The 19816-nt window shown below is 39.1% G+C and overlaps 1 protein-coding gene across 3 annotated transcripts in view; it reads right to left on the bottom strand.

Annotated features, from left to right (window-relative positions):
- The window catches only part of Scfd1 (sec1 family domain containing 1), a 116730-nt gene extending 99527 nt beyond the window's left edge, over positions 1–17203 (bottom strand). For 2 of the 3 annotated variants that reach the window (XM_004661853.3, XM_045154612.1), the window contains exons 1-4: positions 17115–17203; positions 12120–12190; positions 7506–7594; positions 5136–5226 (exon numbers count right to left, since the gene is read on the bottom strand). In XM_004661853.3, coding sequence (XP_004661910.2) covers positions 5136–5226; positions 7506–7594; positions 12120–12190; positions 17115–17151 — 288 coding nt within the window. In that variant the 5' untranslated portion in view covers positions 17152–17203. The remainder of the gene's footprint in view (positions 1–5135; positions 5227–7505; positions 7595–12119; positions 12191–17114) is intronic. The other variant, XM_045154613.1, reaches the window with a different exon arrangement.
- Between the last annotated feature and the right edge of the window lie 2613 nt (positions 17204–19816).

The following is a 19816-nucleotide window of genomic DNA, read 5'->3' as shown; positions in this document are numbered from 1 at the left end:
ATAAGCAAGGAAGTGAAATGGAGAATTTTAGAAGTAAATGCAGGGCTGGAGAGATGGCTCAGTGGCTAAGGTGTTTGCCTGCAAAGCCAAAGGACTCAGGTTCGATTCCCCAGTACCCATGCAAAGCCAGATGCACAAGGTGGCATATGCATCTAGAGTTCATGTGCAGTGGATGGAGGCCCTAGGGTGCCCATTCTCCTTCTACCTCTTCCTCTCTTTCTCTTAAATAAATAAATAAGTAAAATATAGAAATAAATGCAAGTATAAAAGTATATGTGGGTGTGAAAAAGCTTGAAAAAAATACATATATCTTATATTTATATATATTTCCAAGCTTTGTCGATTGAACCTACGAAGACTGAAACCCTGGTTACAATAAGTATAGCAAATGTTCAGATCATGATTTCTAAATGTTATTCTGTATAAAAAATAAAGTTTTAAACAAATAGTTAAATCTGGGACTAAGACAGAGAAGTTACAAGTTAAGACTAGAGGACCTCCTTGTTCCAGAAAGTAAGGAAGAAGCTAAATTATTCTGAACATTTCAACTGCGAGGAACAATACTAAAAATAGCTTAAAGCAAACAAGCCAGGCTTGGTGGTGCACACCTGGAAGAGGATCATTGAGTTCCAGGTCAGCCTGGGCTAGAGTGAGAGGGAAGTAGATATAAACTAAGATAAAAACAAAACAAACAACAACAACAAAAAACACAAGGAAGCATAATTCCAGGGTGGGCGAGGTGGCTCAATGGGTATAGTGCTTGTTGCATAAGCATAAGGACCTGAGATCAGATTCCAGCACCCACCTAAAATGCAAGGTGTGGTGGTTCAAACCTGTAATTCCAGTGTTGGAGAGGGTGAGACAGAAGGATCTCTGGTTAGCTTGCCTAACCCAATCGGTAATCTCCAGATTCACTGAGAGTTTAACCCTATTTCAAAAAGTAAGGTGTATACTGATCAAGTAAGATATCCAACACTGATTTCCGGTCTTTACGAATACATTCAGATTCAGACATGCATGTATATTCTCACACACATAAACAAGCACATACAAAAATTGAATTCACTTAAAAATAAATTTAATGAAAATAAAATAAGACCTATATTCTAAATATTAAAAAACATTACTAAAAGATGGACTGCAATACCCCTAAATTAATCTAGATTCACCATAGTACCTACTAAAACTGAGAGGGGTACAGTTAGGATAACTGGACCCATGGAAGTAAGAAAAAGGCAGGAAAGTCCACACCTGCTAGAAATCAAACATAATCTGCTTTCTTATCTCTTGCCTACTTCCCTAGACCTGTTTTTCTTTTCCACAAATATCCAGGACCCATCCCAGGAGGAAGGTCTTTCATAGGATTTAAACATTGTGGTTGGTCAAGTTCAGCCCTGGAACTTGGTGTCAGGGCTAGCCTCTTCCTTAAACAGCCCCTAGCTCTAACCAACCAGCTGTCCCTCTGGTTCACCTGAGCTGGAAGATAGCCCACCACAATAAGGTTATAAATACCTTTGCAAGAGACAGGCAGGTTCTCTGATCACTTGGGAACTTCCAGCTGTGGGTGAGTTTTCTCCTCAGCTAGACTGGCCCAGGCTTAGCCAAGCTGAGCCTAGAGGAGGATCCCCTAGCCCTAACTCTTTATCTTTATCCCCTTGAGCTCCCTACATGGCAGAGGTTCTTTGAACTGTCTTTCCTCTCTTTTCTTTCCATGGTTTTTCCAGGCCCTCCACACGGGATCTCTAGCCACTTGGGTGTCTTCCCTTGGCTCTGTACCTCCTTCAATAAATATAATAATTTAATCATTATCCTTCTCAATAATTTTTATTCAATTCTTTCATTAAAATTATAAACAAGGGGCTGGAAAGATGACTTAGTGGTTAAGGCATTTGCCTGCAAAGCCAAAGGATCCCAGTTTGATTCTCCAGGACCCATGTAAGCCAGATGCACAAAGGGGCACATGCATCTAGAGTTCATTTGCAGTGGCTGGATACCCTGGTGTGCCCATTCTCTCTCTCTCCCTTTACTCTCTCAAATATATATATTTATAAATATTAATATTAATAATAAATAATTATTAATAATCTATATTATATAATATATATATATATATGTATATATATATAAATATTTAAAAATTAGAAACAAAGCTAGGGTTTGGAGTTCAAAGACCTCCCTGGGGCCCCTAACACCTGCTTACAAAACACTCATTTTTTTTGAAGAAAATGTAACTCAAACATTTGAAAATTCAAGGGACTCAGAATGTTGAAATAATCTTCAAAAAGAGGTACAAAACTAGAAGCTTCAATTTCCCAATTTCTTTCTTTTCTTCCTCCCTTCCTGGCGAGTGTGTAGTGTATGTGGTATTTGTGTGTGCTGTATATACATGTATGTAATGATGCACAGTCTCACATGTATGGTGTCTACCTTAGGACATAGGGTAACCCCCTCCATCATTCACTTGCCTGTTTTCCCTAGAAAGGAGTCTCTTACTGATTCTGGAGCTTGTCAATTGTGAGCCTCAGTGATCCTCTGGTCTCTGCTCCTCACAACACTGGGGTTACAGACATGAGTGGTCATACCTAACAGTTTACATGGGTTCTGCAGATGCAAACAGGTGTAGTCTCAGACCCCTCAGGTCTTCATGTCACAGGAAGTGCATTTAACCGCTAAGCCATCTCTCCAGCCTCCTATTTCCCAATTTCAGAACATGACACCAAGAAAGAGAAATCAAGACAATGTAGTATTGGATTATCCCAATACTAGACAGAGACAAATGAATACAACTCAGAGTCCAGAAATACACCAATGTATCCATGATCAAGTGATAGTTAATAAGGCTATAAAGTCTTCACTGAGGAATTAGTAGTCTCTTCAGCAAATAACACTGGGACAATTGGATGGGTCACACACAAAAGAATCAAATTGACCATGTACCTAACACCATGGCCAAAAATTAACTCTAACTGAATCTAAGATCCAGAATTAGAAAACTCTCGGAAGAAAATGCACTTGCTGAGTGGTTTCTTTTTTTGAGGTAGGGTCTTACTCTAGCCCAGGCTGACCTGGAACTCACTCTGTATTCCCAGGCTAGCCTTGAACTCACAGCAGTACTCCAACCTCTGTCTCCTGAGTGCTGGGATTAAAGGTGTGCATCACCATATCCATCTGAATGGTTAAGTAAGGCAAAAACAGCACAAGCAACTAAAGAAAAAAATTAACTAGACAGGATCAAAATTAACAATTTTGTATTCCAAAGGGCACTAACAAGACACTGAAAAGACAATGTACAGAATGGGAGAAATAATTGTAAACCATATATATGTGATAAGGGTCTAGTACACAAAGTATATAAAGAACTGTAATAAGTTGGTTTGGGTGATATATGCCTTTCTTTAATCCTTGTACTCTGGGAGCTAAGGGAGGAGGAATGGAAGTTGGAGGCCAGCCAGGAACACATAGGGCACCCTGTTTCTAAAAAAAAAAAAAAAAAAAAAAGTAAAATCATAAAAAGAACTAAATTATTTAAAAAAAATGGAAAAGCTAGCAAAGGATATCAAGAGATATTTCTCCACAAATATATATGTACACATAATCTCAGTAGGTAAATGGATAAATAAAACTTGATATATCCATATAACAGAACGTTATTCAGTCATAAGAAGGGAAGAAAGTACTGATATAAGCTAAAATATGTATAAACCTTGAACATATTAAACTAAGAAGAAAAACTGGTACAAGAGATTTCATATTATAATGAACCAATCAGATATAATGGCTAGAACATGTCAATCTCATAAAAACAGAACTTAGGGATAAAGTTATGGGTTAGAAATGTAAAGTTTCTTTCTGAGGTGATGAAAATGTTCTAAAATTACTGAGGTGATAGTCACAGAATTCTGTGAATAAACTGTTCGAAATATAAATTACATAAGAACAAAGCTGTTATTTAAAAGAAAAGAAACTGGTGAGTAATGCCTCTTTTAAAAAATAGCAACTGGGTTTCTGCAAGGCAAAAGGGTATGCTGAATATTAGACTTCACACAAAATCTGTGATCTTCTCTAACAATTTAAATAGCTATTACTGCAATAGCTAGTAACAAGATGTGACTTATGGCAGTGATTGCTAGCTATACATCCAATGTCTATTTTCCCCCTTTCCTTGCTAAAAGAAACTACCTTTAATACTGAGGTGACAATCACCTAAATAACATTCATTGCCTTTGTTGTACCTCATTCTACCCACTGAATAAAGGAAACCCATAATAAGAGTCTTCTGGGAGTTTCTGGAAAGGCTTAACTTTACAGATTAAAATGAACAGTTATTACTGGCACCATTTCCTCATTTCTGCTTGCCAAGAGCATAGATGTGATGCCTATAATTACACCTATCACCTTACACCCATAAAGCCACAAACAAGACAATGAAAACCAAGATGATAGATCAAATAGCCAGAGAAGCTTATTTCAGTTGCTTTATATAGGGCTTGCACGTAACAGACCTGCTACTTTCAGCAATCCTAGTATTTGAGAAAACTGAAATTCTAGATTTGAAGTTAATACAGTTATGTTTTATTATATATAAAAATCTTGGAACTGGGGAGAAGGCTCAGTGGGTAAAGTACCTGCCATGCAAACATGAAGACCTATGTTAGGATCCCCCTGCAGTCACATCAAATTCCAGGACTTGTGGTATTTGCCTGCAATCCCAGTGCAGGGGAGGCAAAGACAGAGACACCCAAGGGCTCCACTGGCTAGTTAGTCTAAGGAAATCAGTGAGCTCTTGTTTCAGATATACCCTGTCTAAAGGATAAGGTAGAGAGTGATTGAGGAAGACACCTAAAATTAACCTCTGGCTTACATATGCATGTGTATGCATGTGTACACATGCCTGCACACATGTGCACCCACACACATACGAACACACATCACAAATATACTTATTTGTGGATAAATCTTCTGCCCTATTCAAAATTCAAAGATAGTCTCAGTCTCAAAAATAAAGGTGGAAGCTTGTCAAGCAATTTCTGATTGTCTACAGTTAGCACTGAAGGTACTTTCTAAAAAAGAGTGTGCCTTGACATTCAAATAGCCTGGAAATTTCAAGTGTCAGGTAAAATAAGAGTCTATACTACCTGGCACATCCTGTCAATATTTTCTTCAGTTGGCATTACAAAATACACTGCAGGAACATCTGGGATAGGATCTCGATCAGAGTGCAAAAGCCTAAAAAACATGAAGAACATATACCTTACTTTCTTTTTTAGTCACTTATTAAAAAAGATAGTTGCCCTTAGTCATTAGCTAATGTATCTTTTTCCTTAGAAAAACAAATACCTTTGCAGTCAGTATTAGTACTATTTGTTAGCAAGATCTTAATTTTTCTTAGTTTTCATTTGCTCTATTGCTTGTATTTTTATTATCTTTTATAATTATTCTCTTCCATAACTAAAAATAAAGCACATTCAAAGCCAGTTTTATAAAACTACTTTGAGATTCCATCTCACTCCAGTCAGAATGGCTATCATCAAAAAAATGAAATGACAACAAATGCTGGTGAGAAATTTCACACTCCCTTGTAAGAACCCTTATTCACTATTATTGTGAATGTAAATGAAGTATGGTGATTTCTCAAAAACCTTAAAAATATATCTATCATATAATCCAAATGTAATCCAATTTAATCCAACTATACCACACCTAGGTACATATCATGAACAGTCTACACTTTACTAACTTTACTTTACAAGTCAAGTTACTTTACACTTTACTAACACTTTACAAGTATTCAACCATGTTTGCTGCTGCTCTATTCCTATTAGCTAGGAAATAGAATCAACCCAAATACATGAACACTGCATGTTCTTTATCATATGTGGATCCTAGCATGAATTCTTAGATTTGCTTGTGAATTAGAGTAAGAGTCAGTAGCAGAGGCCAGAAAGTTAGAATGAGGCTTGGAGGAAGAAGTGGGGAGTAGATAGGCAAGTGAAGGGACAGAACACATGGAGTGGAAAGGCCCAAGTGGGGGCAGGGGACAGGGAGGGAGGAGATGGGGGAAGTGATATATGAAAGTTAAAAGATACTGTCAATAAGTTGAAGCCCACTGTTTCCTTAGCTAATTCAAAGATACACACACACACACATTTTTGTGTGGTAGGGTCTCACTCTAGCTCAGGCTGACCTGGAATTCACTATGGAGTCTCAGGGTGGCCTCGAACTCACAGCAATCCTCCTACCTCTGCCTCCCAAGTGCTGGGATTAAAGGCATGAGCCACCACACCCGGCCAAAGATATAATTTTGGATAAAAATACCCTGCTAGGGTGGAGAAAGCTTTACCCTGAAGCCATAGGTTGTTGCGGGTAAATCCCAGTGCCAGGGATAGATGAGCCCTCTCCCCACAACTGGCCTCCCAGTGAGCTGTTGGTCAGGGAGACCTGGGATGCCTTGAAACAGTGCAGGTAACCAACAAAGTGTTTGGTTACCCACCAGAAATTAATGTTAAGACCCTACTACTGAGGGTACCACATGCTGTGATCACAGGACACTGAGAAATCAAACTGCAATTGAGATGGAAGCCATCTCTCTTTGCTGGCTAGCTGTCATAGTGCTGGAAAGTGTTATGCTAGCTGCTAGGAAAGTCATCAAGAGCCTGCCCAGCCAGTGTGAAGCCTGGACACAATCCCCAGCACTACCACAACAAAAAGTAGACTGAATGTAAAATATGGTCTACTAACTTTAGTCAAATATTCATTACACTGGAAGAATTTAAGCTCATCACACCAAATTCTGATAGGGTACTCACTGAAAAACTAAAATCATTCTCAGAAAAAGAGATTCAATATAACACAAATTCAATATAACACTATGGAGTGAAAATTGGCTGTCATCATAAACAGAAAAAATGAAAAAAAGGTTAACAACACCTTCTACTGGACTCCTAGAGTATAACATACTATTAGCATCTATTCAGAATACAGCTCTTCTCTAAATGTTCTAGGAAGTCTGTAAAATAATGGAATCTGTTTTATCATCAACCACATCAGAAATATCAAGATCAAATAAATAGTAGTTAAGACAATATAGATAGCCATGATTTAACAATCATTACTTCACGTAGTCACTTGAAATTTTCATGTTAATGAGAAAATGAATTTAGAGGCTGACCTTAATATACTTAAGGAACAAAGTATTTTTCGAGTAAGAGGCCTCATAAGCATATCTGTTCTTTTCCTGCACACTGAGAGGCCACCAAATTTATAGAAAAAAGAACAAGAGAAAATTTAAATTCTGAAATTATATAGCCTAAGACTGAGGACAATATTTGAACTCAGAAATGAAGGTTGAGTAAAAGTGAATACAGGGGAAAATATTCTATAGTACATAGTATTGTAACCTAACCTTAGTTTTCTCTATACATGATCCTTGATCTTTTCCAGGATAACCAAAGAAATCTAACACATTTTAAAACAAATGGCACTGTTAGAAATGCATTGGAACTCACAGGTGCAGAGTGATCCCCATGTCTCTCAATTCCTTCACAGATAGCAGAGGGGAAATTATATCTTGTCCAAATCTGTCGTAAATGAGCACCTTAAAAATGTGTTTTAAACATCATTATCAATGAACCAATAGATAATCCATACTAAGACAATGCTGAAGGAGATATTTTAATATATCATGTATACCAAATTCTTATTTTTGCCTCAATTTAATATCTTCCTTTACTATTTACCCATATCTACTCATGCAAAACTATATTCTTAAAAGCATAACTAATGTTAGGCTAAAAATAAAGCAACAGTCATAAGACTTTGAACACAAAACAATCTGTAATTCTCCTACTTGTTTTTTTTAATGTTTTATTTATTCATTTATTTGAGAGAGAGGGACAGAAAGAGGAAGAGGCAGACAGAAATAGAAAGAAAGAAAGAGATAGAGAATGGGCACACCAGGGTCTCCAGCCACGATGCATGTGTAACCTTGTGCATCTGGCTTATATACATACTAGGGAATCAAACCTGGGTCTCCAGGCAAGTACCTTAACCATTAAGCAATCTCTCCAGCGCTCCTACTTGTCTTTTGTTTTTATCCTAGTTCACATATATATTTCTAAAAATATGCAAAAATGAGACGTATAATTTAGTCACTTTGAAAACTAAAATGGAACAAGTTCCAATGCAATAAAGACAATGCAGGAATTTAAGTATCTTAAGAAAGTCAGTTATTTATTTTAAAACATTAAGTCCCCACAGAAAAATCAAGCAGGTACTAAACTGAAAGCTCCCTTCCTGGTGTTGGCCAGCTTTCACAGTGCCGGAAGGTGCTATGCAAGCTGCTAGAAGAAAAATGTCATCTATAATCTAACCTAGCAGAGAACCTTTTATGCTATCAGCTGACCAGCCAGCTGCTGCAATTGTGGCATGACTGTTATAGGGGCAACTAGCTGCTCTTTTATTAGACTGGAGGTCAATTCCACAGGAAGCAATTCATTCATAACTGATATTGAAAAAGCCCATGACTAGGGAGATCATAGGCCCTATGGAGAAGCCTCTACTGGCAAAATAAATAAAGTTTCTAAATCAGGCATGGTAGCTTGCACCTATAGATAATTTCAGCGCTTGGGAGGCTGAGGCAGGAGGATTACAGTGAGCACAAGGCCAGCATGATCTACAGTGTGAGACCCAGTCTCTAAACAAAAACAAACAAAAGCTCCTAAAAAGTAATGAACAGACTTAGTTTACCAAATGCATTTCTCACATTCTAAAAATATTAAAATTGACAACTCTGAGGAGTATTAAACACTCCAGCTGGGCCTTCGATTTCAAAATTAATTTTAGATGCAGAGGTGACACTATACTGCCATCTACAAATGTGTCAGGCTGCATTTATAGCTGTTCTGGGACAAATGTTGCCTGTTAAGGCTAATAAAAGATCTTCAATTGGTATGTTTTACAACTACCACAACTAATTTTTTATACAGAAATAAATTGCTATGAGGCTCAAATGAAATGTGTTGTTATCAAAATGTTATTCTTAAATGCCAGGAATTCCTTTATAGAAGCTAAGTCTTTCTGCTATGGTTATAGTAGTTATTAAAGGTTAGATGTATCACTCAAAATTCATCTCTCTTTTTCTTTCTTTCTTTTTTTTTTTTTCCCTCAAGGTAGGATCTCATTCCAGCCCAGGCTGACCTGGCACTCACTCTGCAGTCCCAGGCTGGCCTCAAACTCCCAGCAATCCTCCTACCCCTGCCTCCCAAATGCTGGAATTAAAGGCATGTAGCACAACACATAGCTTCATGTCTTCTTAAATCCAACTATTAGTTTCTACCTTGGCCCTTTACCTGTACATTTTCTTTGTACAGGTTTAATTATCTACGGACAACCATGGTCAAAAAAATAATACATGGAAAATTACAGAAATAAACTCATGATTTAAATTGTGAACGATTCTGAGTAGCACAATGAGTTCTCTCATGTCCTGTTTGATACTGCCAAAATCTCTTGCAGTCCTGTTCCATACTGCCTATGACATGAGTGATCCTTCTGTCAGATATCCATGCTATAAATGCTATACTCCCTCGTTAATCATCTACTACCTGTCTTGGTTATCTGGTTTACTGCCATTGCATCATGGTGTTTGCTTCCAGTAACCATTGTTTTACTTAACACTGCCTGTAAAGCACATGCTGGTAGTTAGTTACTATTGCTAATCTCTTTCTGTACTTAATTTGCAAAGTAAACTTTAATCATCTGTATCAGCGTGTACACTGGGGGAAAGCACATGCAATACTCCCTGACATTTGGGGGGGGCTTGGTTCCAGGAACATGTACAGGTATCAAAATCCTTGGATGCTCAAGTCCCTTGTTTAAAATGGCAAAGTACTCTATGCATATAACCTCCATAATTGATCTGTGTACTTGAAATGCTATTTCAACAGTTGCACTGTTTTTTTTTTAAATTTATTTGAGAGCGACAGACACAGAGAGAAAGACAGATAGAGGGGAGAGAGAGAATGGGCGTGCCAGGGCTTCCAGCCTCTGCAAACGAACTCCAGACGTGTGCGCCCCCTTGTGCATCTGGCTAACGTGGGACCTGGGGAACCGAGCCTCAAACCGGGGTCCTTAGGCTTCACAGGCAAGCGCTTAACCGCTAAGCCATATCTCCAGCCCAACAGTTGCACTGTTTAATGAATGAAAAAGTCTTCACATGTTAAAAACATTTTTTTTATTTGTGGTTGATTTAATACATGCGTGTGGAACCCATAAAGGGATGACTCTATAGTATTTGGTACTATTTGCACGTTCATGTTTGCATTAGAGATCTCAGAACATATCCCCTGCAGAAAAGGAAGGACTATTCTATCTGTATCATTCATTTTGTGACTTAAAGTTATGGGCAGGAGATTGGCCTAGTGACATAAGCCTGCAATCCTAACTATTTGGGAGACAGGCAGGAGCACTGTTAAGTTCAAGGCCTGCTTGGGTGACAGAGCAAGCTTAAGGCCAACCTGGTGGGACCTTCCATCAAAATAAAAATTGAAAACGGGGCTAGAGGGATGGCTCAGCAGTTAAAGGTACTTGCATGCAAAGGCTGGCAGCCCAGATCTGATTCCCCAGTACTCAAAAGGATCCAGGTTCATAAAGTGGCACATGAATTTGAAATTCATTTGCAGTGGTAAGGGGCCCGGGTATACCCATTCTCTCTCTCTCTGCTTGCAAATTAGTAATTTTTATTAATTTATTTATTTGAGAGCAACAGACAAGAGAGAGAAAGAGGCAGACAGAGAGGGAGGGAAAAAAAGGGCATGCCAGGGCCTCCAGCCACTGCAAACAAACTCCAGATGCATGTGCCACTTTGTGCATCTGTTTGTGTGGGTCCTGGGGTATTAAGCCTTGAACCAGGGTCCTTAGGCTTCACAGGCAAGCGCTTAACCACTAAGAAATCTCTTCAGCCCAATAATTTTTTTTTAAATTTTTTAAAATTATTTATTTATTTATTTGAGAGCGACAGACACAGAGAGAAAGACAGATAGAGGGAGAGAGAATGGGCGCGCCAGGGCTTCCAGCCTCTGCAAACGAACTCCAGACGCGTGCGCCCCCTTGTGCATTGGCTAACATGGGACCTGGGGAACCGAGCCTCGAACCGGGGTCCTTAGGCTTCACAGGCAAGCACTTAACCGCTAAGCCATCTCTCCAGCCCTAATTTTTTTTTTAAGTAAGTGAAGGGTGGGTCTGTGGCTCAGCAGCAGAGCAGTTAGCATGCTTGAAGCCCTAGGCTCAATCTCTAGGAGAAAGGAAGGAAGGGAGGAAGGAAGGGAGGAAGGGAGGGAGGGAGGGAGGGAGGGAGGGAGGAAGGGAGGGAGGGAGGGAGGGAGGGAGGGAGGGAGGGAGGGAGGAAGGAAGAGAGGAAGGAAGGGAGGAAGGAAGGAGGCAAGTAAGCAAGCAAGCAAGCAATGTGTAGTAAAAAGTATTTGATCTAAATGGGATTTTTTGCAAGAAATTTTCATGTTATTTAGCTCAGAAGTTCAACACAGGACTTAGAAGTGAACAAGGAGAATATGTGTAGAAGCAAAGGAAGGTAAAAAGAATAGGGAAAATGATAGGACACAGAAGCTTAAACAATAGCTCATTACAGACTGTTTCAACTACCTTGAGAGTTAACCCAAGCAGCTCACAAGGACACATGGCTTTAGAAACATCAAGTTGTCTTTTTTTTTTTTTTCTTCACTGTGAATTTAAACTTCACCAACAGTATTAATGTCTCCTTGATGAAAAGACACGTTAGTATGAAGTTTAAGACAAGGGGCCCAAAGACTGGGAATTTAAAGGCTACTCAGCATATCTCAAAGGAGAAAGACTACTTCCTGGCCCAAATGGGCAGCTTTACTGACCTTTAAATCTTATAAACTAGTAAACTGGAACAACACATTCTCTAGCTCCCTTGACTTCATGTAATACTGAGAAAGCTTGTAAGATCCAAAGTCTGGGCTTGCAAAGCTAAGGAAACAGACCAAGGCCTGCCAGCAAGAATGTGCTATTAATTCAGTATTAAGCAATTTCCACCATTAAGAACAAAGAAACAGGCAATAGCTCCCACTAAGTGAAGTTCTTACCTTCCATACTGGTTCTCCTGTGCTGTTTTTAACATGTGGGACATTGAAATTCAACATACGTTTCAAAGCCACTAAAAATAAAAAGTAAAAACAAAAAACAAAAACATAATAAATTTATATTTTAGGATTTTGTTTTTCTATCCACATTATCTCTTATTACCCACAAACAAAAGTGTACAAATGAATCCTAACAAACCTGATTAATGAAATGATTGGGGGCGGTCATGTCAAACTAAGTAGGGGTCAGACCTTGTAATACCATCAACATTCCATTCTATCAACAGCTAGCTGGCATCTGTTTGGAAGATTTTTTTTAAAAATTTTTATTTATTTATTTGAGAGTGACAGACACACAGAGAAAGACAGATAGAGGGAGAGAGAGAGAGAATGGGCGCGCCAGGGCTTCCAGCCTCTGCAAACGAACTCCAGACGCGTGCGCCCCCTTGTGCATCTGGCTAACGTGGGACCTGGGGAACCGAGCCTCGAACCGGGGTCCTTAGGCTTCACAGGCGAGCGGTTAACTGCGAAGCCATCTCTCCAGCCCAGATTTTTTTTTTTTTTTAAACAGTTATCTGACCAAAAGAAGCTGTGAGAAATGTTGGGGGGAAGGGAGAGGGTTTTTCATGCCAGTGATGAAGGTCAGTATTAGAGCACTTGCCTAATATTCACAATGCCCTGGGTTTGATCTCTAGCACTGAGAAAAAGAAACAAACAAAATAAAAAGTTTAAATACACACACACACATAACTGAAGAAGCATTGTTTTTTTTTTAACTTCTCCTGGCAATCTCACATTCTATTTTACATACATGTATAAAATAATTTCTTTGATCATGTCTTTTGATGGTGTTAGTGAATAACTGGTGGTGCTATTTGCTTACCATCTGGCTGGAAGCACAGGCTAAGATCAATTTTTCTAAAACAAAGATTATCTATGATATTTTGAACGGTTTCAAATAAAAAAACCTTCACATAAGGAATTTATTTTTTAGTTATCTAAGAGCATATTATTTTATCATCAATTTATCCTATCAGGTTCACTAAAAAGTTACACAGCTTAAAAATTTACATTTCTGGCTGGGCGTGGTGGTGCACGCCTTTAATCCCAGCACTCAGGAGGCAGAAGTAGGAGGATTGCCATGAGTTCCAGGATACCCTGAGACTCCACAGTGCGTTTCAGGTCAGCCTGGGCTAGAGTGAAATCTTACCTTTAAACCCCATGCCCCAAAAATGTACATTTCTGGGGGAAAGTGAGATTTTTCAATAATGTAGCAGATAACAAGACAATTCCAGCTCTCCAGCTAAGAAAATATACAATTTCAAATCCCACAGCAGTTAAGATCTAAGTATTACAGCATTTTGTGGTTTTTATTAATCATGTACTCATGCTACACAACACAATCAAACATTCTTGAAGGAAAATGAAAACCTCTTATACAGCTATTTGGACTCGACACATACAAGTTAGGTGATTTAATTTTTAAGACTGGCTACTGAAATCTACAGAGTTGGTTTTTCAAAGCACTGTATCTTATTATATGATACAGAATGATTTATACTCCAGATGCCCACAACAAAACAATTTGAAATCACCTGTGTCTCAACTTACAAGCATATTCACTCACCAGAAAAACTTCTATTAATTGCTTATTGAGGTAGAGAAGTTTATTATATATTAATATAATAGAATTATCCTCACTGAAGAAAGTATACTTCAGTACTATTCAAGTCATCTCTCAGTATTTTCAGATTAACTTCAGAACCCCTTTTAGATATCAAAATTCCTTCCATGTTCAAATACTTCATATAAAATGGTGTTGTGCCAATCTAATAAAACCCTTTTAATAATACCCAAAAATAAAATGTAGAGTATTTGCATATAATTTATAACCCTTTAAATCATAGCTAGATTCTTGTAAATATTTTTGTTCATTTATTTGCAAGCAAAGAGATATAGGAGACACAGAGAGACAGGAAGAGGAGAGGAGAGGAAGAGAGAGAGAGAATGAATGAGGATTGGCACAGCATGGCCTCCAGTCATTGTAAACGAACTCCAAATGCATGTGCAACTTTGTGCATCTGGCTTTACATAGGTACTGGGGAATTGAACCAAGGTTGTTAGGATTTGCAGGCAAGCACCATAACCACTGAGCCACCTCTCAGCTTCTAGATTACTTGTTAACACCTATGATAATATAAATAACATGTATATAGTTGCTATATACTGTATTGTTTAGGGACTAATGACAAGAAAAAAGTCTGTATGTGTTTAGTACAGACACATTTTATAGGAAATAGTTTTGATTTTCAGTTGTTTGGATCCATAGATGTAAAACCCATAGATATGGAGACCAACTGTATTTGCTTATTTACAAGTGTAAACAAAACTTTTTGAAAATTTTGGTATCTAAGTCCACCAATAATATACATTATCAATAACTTACATATACTTCAGAAAGCCACAGATGTTAAACTAAGGTATATATAAACAAGGCAAACAATACAAACTGAAGGATTCTGGTCTGTGGTTTGTTAACACAGCTCTTCTTTTCAGCTCCAGGCACTAGCATTATCACTGATAACACTTGTCTGCACACACACACACACACACACACACACACACACACACACAATCTTATTTCTAGGAAGACATAGTTACATTTTTCATGACAGCTACGAGAACTACAGCTTGGACTTCTAAGTGAGTTGGGATTTAGTATTTTCCAGATTTAGGCTGTAGTTAAATGAAAGAGGCCAGAACCAGCGGATAATCTCACATTTGTCTCAGCCCAATCTAGAAGAGTTTCTCCAACTGAGTCTTGACCAACTTGGGAGATTTATTAGTGAAGGATTTAGCTTATACTTATAGATGAATAAAGTTATGCAGTTCAATTTTCATCGTAGTTTAACTCCCCAAGGCTTATAGATTGCTGTTTTTAATGGAAATGATACACTAGTTTTATTTATTAGTTCTAAATATACTATCCATATATTTACATTTGGTTGATGCGGGTTCTGCCCCTCCGTTTTTCTCAAGTAGGGTCTCACTGTAGCCCAGGCTAACCTGGAATTCATTATGTAGTCTCAGGTTGGCCTTGAACTCAGTGATCCTCCTACCTCAGCCTCTTGAGTGTTGGGATTAAAGGCATGTGCCAGCATACCCATCCAGGTTCACTTTTACTCAAAATATTTTCTTCATTCATTTATTAAGTAAATACTGTCATCTATATTTACCATTAAATTCAACAAATGGGCCGGGCCTGGTGGCACAAACCTTTAATCCCAGCAGTTGTTAGGCAGAGGTAGGAGGATTACTGTAAATTCAAGTCCACCTTGAGACTAGATAGTGAATTCCAGGTCAGCTGAGCTAGAGTGAGACCCTACCTCAAAAAACAAAAACAAAACAAAACAAAAAAGTGCTATGCTTACTATGTGCTGGATACTGTCCTAATTTCTGGGATCTAGCACTCAATAAAACCTGTCCTGAAGCAGTTTTCATTCTAGTTGAGGGACAAAAGTAAAACACAGGATGTATGATATCTGAACTGCTATGGACAAAAATGGGAACGGGGAAAACACAGGTGAAGCAAAATTTTAATCAGTAATTAAAATGGCCTGAGAAACATTTGAGTAAAGGAGAAAAAAGGGAGTGATTTATCTTTGGAAGAAGATGCCAAAAGTGGAAATACAAAGACTAGAGAAGGGAGCTTTCTAGGTAGTGTTCAAGGAGAGGGAGAGCAAGGTGAGAAAGGTAAGCAGAGTAGATCACACAGGGCCTTGCAGATCACTTTTCTTTCACCATGATTGAAATGAAAGCTATGCAGGTTTTGAGCAAATGTCTGACATAAGGTTGGGTGCTGTCTGTAGAAGAATAAAAAGGGACAGGGCTGTAACAGCCAACAGTCCAAATAGAGGACTGCAGAAATTCATGGTGCATTGGGTCTGAGTGATATCAATTCCAATGATTAGGGACTGCAGGAGAGAAAGCAGTTGATCTGAGGCTTCGCAGCACTGGGATACAAGAGAAGTGAGCTAGGAACTCCAGCACTAACAGAGGAAGCAACTCACTCTGACTGTGGAACTGAAGTTGAGGAAGATGAGAGAAGTGGTCCATGGAGCTTTAACAAAGCTGGCATTTTAGATAACAAAGATTTTTCAGGAAGGCAAAGCAAAACGAACATGCTAGCTAAACTCTTCATACTTGTTTATTTGCAAAACTACAGCATAATTTCAGGAGAGAAAAATTCAAATGTAAACATTCTTGATGGTTTATTTATATCCTTGTCACAATGTGGAACACAATAAGCTACATCTATAAACCTTCAGTTTGTAGTTAACGTGTAAGTCAAGTTGTCACTGCACTAGTTGTTTATAATACTGCAAAACTAAGAGTATCACAAACAAAAAAAAGTCTTTATACTACGTTTCAGTGCATAAATGGAAGCTGTATAAGTTACGTTCCACTGACAAAATCCTTTGAACTACTGTAATCTATTTTAAAATGCTAATCTGTAGAGCAACTGAAATGGGAAAGGTGTTCATTGATTTTGCCATTCTCCAATCCCAGCAAGCTGAAGCAAATCTGACATTTTTCTTCAGGTTCCCCAAAAAGACTGAACCAGAGGAGATGGCATAAAGTAAGCTGCCCTGAAAAGAATTCCTAAATTTTGAAATTTCAGTGCAAATGCCAGAAAGGCAAGTTTTGAAAACCCAAGCACTGAAAGAAGTGACATCTCGCAGACTTGGAATCCAGTCACGGAGCGGAGCCCTCGCAAGCGGCAACACGGGCGGCCGGGGGCCTCGGGCCCAGCCCGCCCCGCACCCGGCGCTCGCGCTACCGGCGACCCGGGGGCCAGCGCTCCAGCGGGAAGCACCCTCGGCGCCCCAGGACCCCAGGCCGAGCCGCCGAGGCTGAGCGGCACGCGGCACGCGGCACGGCGGAGGGCGGCCACGCGGGACGCCGCTCGGGCAGGGCCGCGGAGGGGTTAGCGGGTACCTGTCTGCCGCTCCCGAATGCTGGCCGCGGCCGCCATCTCCTCCTCGCCGAGCACGGACGGGCTGGCAGCGGCAGCCCGAAGATGACGTGGCCACCCCGCGCCCCGGAAGCGGAACCCGCGGGCCGAGCCTCGGAGCGGAGGGGCGGGTCACTGCCAGCCTCTTCAAAGCCACCCTCCTCAGGTGGAGGACGCTTCCCTAGACAGCCGCGTGAGAACGGCGAGTCTGTGGCGCTAGGAACCCCGCCATTGAACTCCGGGGTTTAAGGATCAAGGATCAAGGCGCAGCGCCTGAAGCTAATCGGCGCCCACCCGCTGGCCTTGTTTCCACTGCTCCCTTTCCCAGACTCACACGTTGTAGAGCATCACGCCAAGATGACAGGTTTCTCACACTTCTTTCTTGGGCATTATGGTTTTGCCTGCAGGAAAACAGAACCTAGAACGTGCAAAGTTTCTCCCTTTCAAGTTACAAACTGAAGTAACATTACTTTGGCCAGATTTTTACATTTGAAACAGTGTGATCACAAAATAAATCTCATATTGACGACTTATAGAACCCATAATTTTATTGGATGTCAAAAATACAGAATTCATTTCCCCTAGGTCCAATAAAGTTCACAGGAAGCACTGCATTCGCTGTTGAATATTCTGTAGCTACAACAGATTCTGAAGTGAAATTATACTGTGCCTCAAACATTTCAAATTATATAAACAAAATTAGACAGTGCTTTATTTTTTAAAAAATCAAGATTCATAGTAATCAATAGCAATTCATAGTAAAAAAGTTCACAAAGAAGCTGATTATGAAATTTAACACAATAGCTAACACCTTAGCATACAACCTACCTTTCTTAAGAATTACATCATCTTGCCGGACGTGGTGGCACACGCCTTTAATCTCAGCACTTGGGAGGCAGAGGTAGGAGTATTGTTGTGAATTCGAGGCCATCCTGTACCAGAGTGAGACCCTACATCGAAAAACCAAAAAGAATTACATCATCTCATTGGCATATCAGTAAACATTGTGCTTTCTGCAAAGTGATTACTATTTCTGAACAAGTGATTCAGGTGTGTTGGATTTTTATACAGAAATAGCAGTCCCTGCCTTATTGGAAAGGTCTACTGCATTCTAGTCCCCATGGAATATAAAAATAAAACATACCACTTTCCAATATAAGAACTCAGTCTTATTCACTTGAGTACTTCCACTTTTAATAGCAATCTGTCATCTAACAATTTCAGTTCTATCACAGACACTTGCAAGACCATGAGTAATATTGATATAAAAATACCAAGATAGTGCTAACATTTATATACAGTATCTGTACATACATACTTTTGTTCTGACCAAGAATGTGCAGAGCGTTCAATATAGATAGGAAAACACACTACAGAACAGTTACTGTAGACAAATAGTCCTTATGGGGCTGAGACTAACCTACTTGCTTTGTATTACTAGAACCAAAAATAAAAATGTCTCAGTCCCCCCACAATTACTGCAGTTCATTCTATTCAGATTCTTACCTTAAATAATTTTTTAACTCCATTAATTTTATCAGAGAGTACCTTAGAAAAGCTTATTTCTCAGGGGGTTCCTGGGCGTCTGGAATAATAGCTTGTAGGTCAATCAATGTGGGAAGAGTAAAGAATCTTGGGTCTGAGCTAGTTTAGTCAAAATCTTAACCTAGTCAATGGACAATGTAGGAAGGAGACCAATAGGAGTGGGTATGAGATACTAGGAGATGAATCTGATCAAAGGAGATTATATACATGAATGACAATGTCATAATGAAACCCACTGTTTTGTACAATATATGCTAATAAAAAATGAGAAATATTTGCATTAAGAAAATGAACCACAACCTTGCTAAATCCCAACAAGTTAGTTCATATAAAAGCAATTCACATCCAGTGGTAAAAAAAAAAAAAAAAAAAAAAAAAAGAAGCAAAAACCATTACTTTATTGGGATGGAGAGATGGCTTAGGTGTTAAGGCACTTGCCTGGAAGCCTAAGCACCCAGACTCGATTCCCCAGAACCCATGTAAGCCAGATGCACATGGTGGTGCATGCATCTGGAATTTGTTTGCAGTGGCTAGAGGCCCCGGTGTGCCCCTTCTGTCTCACTCTTACTCTCTGTAGATCACTGTCTCTGAAATAAATAAAATCATTCACTTTATTATAAGCTTTCATGCTCTGTGACTGTATAAGATTATACTGAAGACCCTAAGACCTTGCACACAGTAGGCAGGTGCTCTACCACTGAACTACATCCCCAGCCCTATTCTTTTTTATTACCTCTCAAATAGGCGGACATAAACTATCACCTAGCACAACACCTGGTATTTAGTAGGTATTAAGAGTATACCTGAACACTGAAAAGGGCTGCTATCAGAATTTGAAAACTGGGACTCTTCAAGACAAATTTTCCTAAACTAAAAATAACATACACACATTCAAGCAATTCATCATTAAATGTTTTTTGCTTTGTATTACATTAAAGCACAAAACTAGCTTTAAGGCTTATTATAAAGTAACACTGTGATAATCACTATATAAAACTATGTTTATCAATAGAATCTAGTTCTTATCATTTTTAAATGACAGCTAAAGAAAAAGCCACTGAGAAAATGTATTTGCTACATGTCCCTTTATTGAGCATCTGGCTGTTAAGTGTATTAGGTTCCAATGGCTTCCATAAAACTA

This window comes from Jaculus jaculus, chromosome 7 (genome assembly GCF_020740685.1).
Source record: "Jaculus jaculus isolate mJacJac1 chromosome 7, mJacJac1.mat.Y.cur, whole genome shotgun sequence".
In the NCBI taxonomy this organism is placed as follows: domain Eukaryota; kingdom Metazoa; phylum Chordata; class Mammalia; order Rodentia; family Dipodidae; genus Jaculus; species Jaculus jaculus.
This window is presented reverse-complemented; position numbering and strand designations above follow the sequence as displayed.